This window comes from Oncorhynchus mykiss, chromosome 13, assembly GCF_057628025.1.
Source record: "Oncorhynchus mykiss isolate SJ-2025 chromosome 13, ASM5762802v1, whole genome shotgun sequence".
Classification (NCBI taxonomy): Eukaryota; Metazoa; Chordata; class Actinopteri; order Salmoniformes; family Salmonidae; genus Oncorhynchus; species Oncorhynchus mykiss.
In genome coordinates, this window is record NC_143034.1 from 5,802,007 (window position 1) to 5,810,952 (window position 8,946).

At 39.9% G+C, this 8,946-nt stretch overlaps 1 protein-coding gene across 3 annotated transcripts in view; it reads right to left on the reverse strand.

The window, feature by feature from the left end:
* Nucleotides 1-4,223, reverse strand: part of LOC110515698 (uncharacterized) — a 39,564-nt gene extending 35,341 nt beyond the window's left edge. Inside the window, exons 1-3 of one of the 3 annotated variants that reach the window (XM_090194798.1) lie at nt 3,641-4,223; nt 3,118-3,224; nt 2,805-2,982 (exon numbers count right to left, since the gene is read on the reverse strand). In XM_090194798.1, coding sequence (XP_090050924.1) covers nt 2,805-2,982; nt 3,118-3,224; nt 3,641-3,926 — 571 coding nt within the window. In that variant the 5' untranslated portion in view covers nt 3,927-4,223. The remainder of the gene's footprint in view (nt 1-2,804; nt 2,983-3,117; nt 3,225-3,640) is intronic. The other 2 variants (XM_090194799.1, XM_090194797.1) reach the window with 2 other exon arrangements.
* Nucleotides 4,224-8,946: the final 4,723 nt, after the last annotated feature.

Here is an 8,946-nt window from a genome sequence, read left to right on the forward strand (position 1 = left end):
TATAGTGTATATAATAATGTAGGCACCGTGTATATAATAATGTAGGCACCGTATATATTGTATATAATAATGTAGGCACCGTATATAGTGTATATAATAATGTAGGCACCGTGTATGTAATAATGTAGGCACCGTATATAGTGTATGTAATAATGTATATAGTGTATATAATAATGTATGCACCGTATATAGTGTATATAATAATGAAGGCACCGTATATATTGTATATAATAATGTAGGCACCGTATATAGTGTATATAATAATGTAGGCACCGTGTATATAATAATGAAGGCACCGTATATAGTGTATATAATAATGTAGGCACCGTATATAGAAAGGCTTGTTCATTCACGTGTCATGAATTCATTATGACATTTATTTATTTTTTATTTTATCTTTATTTAACTAGGCAAGCCAGTTAAGAACAAATTCTAATTTTCAATGACGTCATAGGAACAGTTGGTTAACTGCCTGTTCAGGGGACGAACGACAGATTTGTACCTTGTCAGCTCGGGGATTTGATATTGCAACCTTCCGGTTACTAGTCCAACGCTCAAACCACTAGGCTACCCTGCCGCCCCACATCATCATATTTGTTCAATCACGTGTCATGAATTCATTATGACATCATCATATTTGTTCAATCACGTGTCATGAATTCATTATGACATCATCATATTTGTATATGTTTTACGTTACTTGTTTATGGTTCACTGAACAAACATGGGAAACTGTGTTTAAAACCTTTACAATGAAGATCTGTGAAGTTATTTGGATTTTTACAAAGTATCTTTGAAAGACAGGGTCCTGAAAAAAGATACGTTAATTTTTTTGTTGTGTTTATTTGTATATGTTTTACAGGTTGAAAAGTGTTTTTTTTCTCTCAAACAAATAAAAAAAATCCAGCTGCAAGACAAAAGCCATAACTTCAATAAAATAACAAATTAACTGGCAAAGCAGAAGAGCGAGGCCCGCATGCAGCAACGTCACGAGTCACGTTTTGCAGCTGTTTCAGTACAACACTACATGGAGAGAGAGGGAGAGCAGCTGTTTCAGTACAGCACTACAGGGAGAGAGAGAGGGGGAGCAGCTGTTTCAGTACAGCACTACAGGGAGAGAGAGGGAGAGCAGCTGTTTCAGTACAGCACTACAGGGAGAGAGAGAGGGGGAGCAGCTGTTTCAGTACAACACTACAGGGAGAGAGAGGGAGAGCAGCTGTTTCAGTACAGCACTACATGGAGAGAGAGGGAGAGCAGCTGTTTCAGTACAACACTACAGGGAGAGAGAGGGAGAGCAGCTGTTTCAGTACAACACTACATGGAGAGAGAGGGAGAGCAGCTGTTTCAGTACAACACTACAGGGAGAGAGAGGGGGAAAGTGGGAAATCTGAGGTTTGTAGTTTTTCAAGTCATTGCCTTTCGTATATAAAGTGTAAATTGGGTCATATTGCACTTCCCAAGGCTTCCACTAGATGTCAACAGTCTTTAGAACCTTGTTGCAGGATTCTACTATGAAGGGGGAGCGAATAAGAGCTGTTTGACTAAGGGGTCTGGCAGAATGCCTTGAGCTAAGTCATGAGCGCGGCCGTGAGCGAGCTGCGTTTCTTTTCATTTCTAAAGACAAAGGAATTGTCCGGTTGAAACATTATTGAAGATTTATGATAAAAACATCCTAAAGATTGATTCTATACATCTATACATTCTATACATGTTTCTACGAACTGTAATAGAACTTCTTTGACTTTTCGTCTGGACTTTCGTCTGGACTTGCCAGCGCCTTGTGAATTTCGATAGGTGAACTAAAACCGTTAACAAAAAGGAGGTATTTGGACATAAAGATGAACTTTATTGAACAAAACAAACATTTATTGTGGAACTGGGATTCCTGGGAGTGCATTCTGATGAAGATCATCAAAGGTAAGTTAATATTTATAACGCTATTTCTGACTCCACAACATGGAGGGTATCTGTATGGCTTGTTTTTTGTGGCTTCGCGCTGTCCTCAGATTATTGCATGGTGTGCTTTTTCCGTAAAGCTTTTTTGAAATCTGACACAGTGCTTGCATTAAGGAGAAGTATATATTTAATTCTATGCATAACACTTATATCTTTTATCAAATTTTATGATGAGTATTTCTGTAAATTGATTTGGCTCTCTGCAAATTCGCCAGATGTTTTCGAGGCACAACATTACTGAACAAACTCTCCAATGTAAACTGAGATATTTGGATACAAATATGAACTTTATCCAACAAAACATACATGTATTGTGTAACATGAAGTCCTATGAGTGCCATCTGATGAAGATCATCAAAGGTTGGGGATTATTTTTATCTCTATTTCTGCCTTTTGTGACTCCTCTCTTTGACTGGAAAATGTTTATATGTTTTTTGTGACTAGGTGCTCACCTAACATAATCGTATGGTGAGCTTTCCCTGTGTAGCATTTTTGAAATTGGACACGATGGCTAGATTAACAAGAGGTTAAGCTTTAATTTGGTGTATTGCACGCGTGAATGTATGAAAGTTAAATATTTCCCAAAAATATTTTTCCATTTCGCTCTCTGCCATTTCAGCGGATGTTGTCGAGGGGTTCCGCTAGTCTTAAGAAGTTTTAAACACTTCACAACTAAGCACGCTGAAAACGAACAAGAGTTCTGCAGAGTTGCACACACTGTCAAAACTTCTGCGCCAACCGATAGCACTTCCGGCTCTTTGTGGAGAGACAACTCTGCTGGTTGTCCTGGTAACAGATACCAGTGGGCAGATCTATTGTATTTGTTCAAACTAAACTACAGCACTTACTTTGATGTGTGAAATCTAATCCGTTCTTCTCTGCTCCTCCTCTCACAGTTCCACTCAGCCCTGTTGTTTTCCTGCAGTCCACCAGCAGCACAGACAACCTCTTCATAACCAGCAGTAAGGAGCTACCGGGAGAGGCACGACATGGGGACTCCGGGAGGGAGGAAGGGCTAGCGTTGTCCTGGTAACCATAAAGAGGGGACACAGACACATATCATTATGGATGCTGATGTCACTGTTGTCATAAAGTGCATTACAGAAACCCAGCCCAGACCCCGAAAGAGCAAGCTGTATGCTAGACCAGACCAAGCTGTACCATCTGGTGTTCTGATCTGGAGCAACTCTTCTCTGCCTCGTCAGCATCAGGATGTTGTTGAGGCTCCCCAGAGGATCCATAATAGTCATGTCTCTCTCCTGTGTGAACTAGAACATCAAACAGGTGGTAAACTTATGATCTACTATTACAATCACAAAGGGTCTTAGACGAGGCATTAATATCTCTAAACAGGGCCTAAAATGCAAATGTTAAAGGGTTGTTCCACGAAATGGGTGCCTGTTGCATCCCTTTGATATTTAAGTAGAAATTATGCACCAATATTGAACTTTAAAAGCCTGTTATATTAGATGAGGGGAACTTTAATATAGACCACATGGAGAATTCAATACATCTAATTGAGAAGTCCCCAAAATATATGAACCAATGGCAGATCGAACCTTTAACAATTTATACAGTACTGAACAACATATTCAAGTGTATAACTTCAGTAGAATGCCACTTTAAAACCACACATTAGTTCAACAACGGCATAGTTTGTGTCCCTGTTGAAGACAGTACTCACTGGTGTTAATCTGATATTCTGTCTCCTCCTCTTTCACTCCCAAAACGTCTTCTTTCTTCAACTTTATTGAGACAGCATCCTCTTCCTCTCTAAAAGGCTCTTTCTCTTCTTTCACTATAACAGCCTCCTCTTCCTCCTTTTTCATTCTGAAAGGTTCTTCCTCTCCTTTCACAGTAATATCCTCCTCTTCTTCTTCTTTCACGACAATGTTCATCGCCAGAGCTTCTTTCTCCATAGAGCAGACCTCCTCTTCATTAGCAAGGGAGGAGTAGTTTAGTGAGCTCATGGTCAGGGATGTTAGCTAGCTAGCTAGCATTAGCGACTAGCTTAGTGCTAGGCTTAGCAACAATCTTTAACAAGCTTGCAAATTGAACATGCAAATTTGGTTCAAGTTAACCAGTTAATACGTCAACTGAACTGCGTTTACAACACTGAGATTACATAATGTACATTAACATGGTCTAAAGCGACAATCTTCCAGTTTTATGTTGGCTAGCAAGCTATCGAGGTGGTTGAAAGTGTATCCGTGTTGTTGTTCCTGAAGAAGCGTCCCGTCCAGTCCATTATACGTCACGCTAGAAGCATCACCTGAAAGGCGCTCATCGCCATCTGCTGACTGGAGTGGGTAACGCAGTTTGGAAACAATAGTCAGGACACGTTTTGCACTGGAAAGAACGTCATAATAATTTAACAATAAGCTGATATATTTTCTCTTACGTCTTACAAATAATACGTTCCTGTTCACAGACGTAGAAGCGTAATATGAATATGTAGATAATGAATAAATACTTCTGTGCCGCCATCCTGTCAGAAGGTAACAGACTGTTTTATTACCGTGGTAACGATGGATTTTCATTGTGTTCCATGGTGTTTATCGCCCCCTAGTGGAGCTTTATGGTACTTAGAAAGACTGTACGGAAACAGTAAGTAGAGAATTCGTTATGTTATTGTACAGAGGTGGTTGCACATTATTAGAGTAATTAAAGGAGTTAGCCAATTACCATATGAGTAACAATTAGCTATATGGTTTGGCATCATGCCAGATACATGGTACATTGGCACGTGCTTTGTATTTATGCAACTTCAACTTGAAATGTATAATGTACAGCTTCAGTATATCGATGTGAATTGAATACTAAAGTATATTATTTTCTGTATTTTTCAGTTTCACAACCTAAAACTTTTCAATATATTCATTCAAGAAAAGTCACGCCTTGGAAGTTTTATTGAAGACTTAGTTGTTAGCTATCTATCTGTCTAGTTTTGCATGGGAACGCACTTCAAGGGCAGAATAACTTAGATGAATAGGTAGCGTGTTAATACACATTTTCTCTGCTCATTTTTCACATTAGTTTTAATCTAGATGTGACGGTACTATTCCCTTAAAGCCACGCTCTATAAAATATGAATAAACCTGTAAACAACAGAGCAAATGCATCACATGCAAATAGCCCTTGATTATCAGAGGGGTCATATAGAACTACCCAGACATTCCAAATATTACTTGATTATCATAGGGGTGTATTATGACATCATATAGAACTACTCAGACATTCCAAATATCACTTGATTATCAGAAGGGTGTATTATGACATCAGATGGAACTACTCAGACATTCCAAATATCACTTGATTATCAGAAGGGTGTATTATGATGTCAGAACTACTTAACCCCTTTACTTTTTCTCTCTTTGAGTCAACTACTCACCACATTTTATGCACTTGCAGTGCTACCTAGCTGTAGCTCATACTAGATTCATTCTCTGATCCTTTCATTGGGTGGACAACATGTCAGTTCATGCTGCAAGAGCTCTGATAGGTTGGAGGACGTCCTCCAGAAGTTGTCATAATTACTGTGTAAGTCTATGGAAGGGCTTGAGAACCATGAGCCTCCTAGGTTTTGTATTGAAGTCAATGTACCCAGAGGAGGATGCAAAATAGTATGTTTTAATCAATTATTTGGTGATGTGATTATATTTGGTGTAGTTTGATCTAAAAAGGATAACAATTACTTTCTAAATGTTTTACCATTTTTATTCTTCTGAAAATGGGGCTCCCCTTCCTCCTCTGAGGAGCCTCCACTGCACCCAAAGAACATCCAACCAATTTGACACAATTGTGGGAAGCACTGGAGTCAACATGCGCCAGCATTCCTGTGGAACGCTTGTCGACACCTTGCAGAGACCATGCCCTGACTAATTGAGGCTGTTCTGGGGGGAAAAGGGGAGTGTCCAACTCCATATTAGGAAGTTGTTCCAAATGTTTGGTAGAATCAGTGGATATATCTGCCATTTAGCAGACACTTTTATCCAAAGGGTTTTGCAGTCATGTGTGAAAATGAGATGGAAAGCCATTTAACTTGTATTTTTCATTCGGTACATGGGAATGCACTACGTAATCATGCAAAGCCTTTTATCGCAATAAGTTTGTTTGATAGAAACATTTCTGGTGGGAAAAGGCATATATTGTTTTATGCAGATTTGAGAATATTCACATCAAAATCTGTAGCAAATTAATCCAAATCAGATCCCTCAGTAACCTGAGGTCAATTTTCAAACATTTCAAAATTTAAAACAATCTTGGTGTGATTTTAAAACAAATGTTGTAGAGCTTCCTGGTAATATGTTAACATGAATTATTCATCCTGTTTTACAAGTCAGAACACTAAACACTAGACAGTTCTCTGACACTCAAGACACAGAAGTCGCTGTATTCCTATTGAGCAGGTTGTTCTTAATATATAACCCTCACAGCTGAATGATACAGAATGTGACCTACACACTTCCGTAAACCTAAAATGAGTAAATAAGTAATTCTGTGTGGAAGTCAAATGTTTTTTTTAAACTTTGAAGACACAAAGCACATCAGTAACATCTCCCCGTTGTCTGAAGGGTTCGACACAATGTTCACATTTTTTTACATTTTTACTAATCGCTAATGGATATAAAAAAGAGTGAAATATTTGGGGCAGACTTTTTAAAAATGATTATTATTATATTGATATTTTTTCGTCAATTGGTGGTTAGTCTTGTCTCATCGCTGCAACGTCCATACGGACTCAGGAGAGGTGAACTTCAAGAGCCATTTGCTGAAAATAAACGCAGTTGACAAGCGCTATAGAGCCATGCATCCTCCGAAACACAGCAGCACTGCTTCTTGACACAATGCAATTAACCTGGAAGCACTTATGTGTCGGAGGAAATAGGAAATACCTTACATACCTTACACCTGGCGCCCGGCCCGCCACAGGAGTCGATGGGACAAGGACATCTCGACCGGCCAAACCCCCCCCCCCCCCCCCAACCCGGACGACGCTGGGCCAATTGGCTCTCCCGGTTGTGGCCGGTTGCGACAGAGCTGGGTATCAAACCAGAATCTGTGTTAATGCAGCGAGCACAATGCAGTGCCTTATACCCTGCACCACTCGGAAGGCTGCATTTATATTTCAGTTCAGTATATATTTATATTTCTGTTCAGTATATATTTATATTTCTGTTGGTATATATTTATATTTCTGTTCAGTATATATTTATATTTCTGTTCAGTATATATTTATATTTCTGTTCAGTATATATTTATATTTCTGTTCAGTATATATTTATATTTCTGTTCAGTATATATTTATATTTCTGTTCAGTATATATTTATATTTCTGTTGGTATATATTTATATTTCTGTTGGTATATATTTATATTTCTGTTCAGTATATATTTATATTTCTGTTGGTATATATTTATATTTCTGTTCAGTATATATTTATATTTCTGTTCAGTATATATTTATATTTCTGTTCAGTATATATTTATATTTCTGTTCAGTATATATTTATATTTCTGTTCAGTATATATTTATATTTCTGTTCAGTATATATTTATATTTCTGTTCAGTATATATTTATATTTCTGTTCAGTATATATTTATATTTCTGTTCAGTATATATTTATATTTCTGTTCAGTATATATACACTGCTCAAAAAAATAAAGGGAACACTAAAATAACACATCCTAGATCTGAATGAATGAAATATTCTTATTAAATACTTTTTTCTTTACATAGTTGAATGTGTTGACAACAAAATCACACAACAATGTATCAATGGAAATCAAATTTATCAACCCATGGAGGTCTGGATTTGGAGTCACACTCAAAATTAAAGTGGAAAACCACACTACAGGCTGATCCAACTTTGATGTAATGTCCTTAAAACAAGTCAAAATGAGGCTCAGTAGTGTGTGTGGCCTCCACGTGCCTGTATGACCTCCCTACAATGCCTGGGCATGCTCCTGATGAGGTGGCGGATGGTCTCCTGAGGGATCTCCTCCCAGACCTGGACTAAAGCATCCGCCAACTCCTGGACAGTCTGTGGATGACATGATGTCCCAGATGTGCTCAATTGGATTCAGGTCTGGGGAACGGGCAGGCCAGTCCATAGCATCAATGCCTTCCTCTTGCAGGAACTGCTGACACACTCCAGCCACATGAGGTCTAGCATTGTCTTGCATTAGGAGGAACCCAGGGCCAACCGCACCAGCATATGGTCTCACAAGGGGTCTGAGGATCTCATCTCGGGTACCTAATGGCAGTCAGGATACCTCTGTGGAGCACATGGAGGGCTGTGCGGCCCCCCACACCATGACTGACCCACCGCCAAACTGGTCATGCTGGAGGATGTTGCAGGCAGCAGAATGTCCTCCACGGCGTCTCCAGACTCTGTCACGTCTGTCACATGTGCTCAGTGTGAACCTGCTTTCATCTGCGAAGAGCACAGGGCGCCAGTGGCGAATTTGCCAATCTTGGTGTTCTCTGGCAAATGCCAAACGTCCTGCACGGTGTTGGGCTGTAAGTACAACCTCCATCTGTGGACATCGGGCCCTCATACCACCCTCATGGAGTCTGTTTCTGACCGTTTGAGCAGACACATGCACATTTGTGGCCTGTTGGAGGTCATTTTGCAGGGCTCTGGCAGTTCTCCTTCTGCTCCTCCTTGCACAAAGGCGGAGGTAGCGGTCCTGTTGCTGGATAGTTGCGCTCCTACGGCCTCCCCCACGTCTCCTGATGTACTGGCCTGTCTCCTGGTAGCGCCTCCATGCTCTGGACACTACGCTGACAGACAGAGCAAACCTTCTTGCCACAGCTCGCATTGATGTGCCATCCTGGATGAGCTGCACTACCTGAGCCACTTGTGTGGGTTGTAGACTCCGTCTCATGCTACCACTAGAGTGAAAGCACCACCAGCATTCAAAAGTGACCAAAACATCAGCCAGGAAGCATAGGAACTGAGAAGTGGTCTGTGGTCACCACCTGCA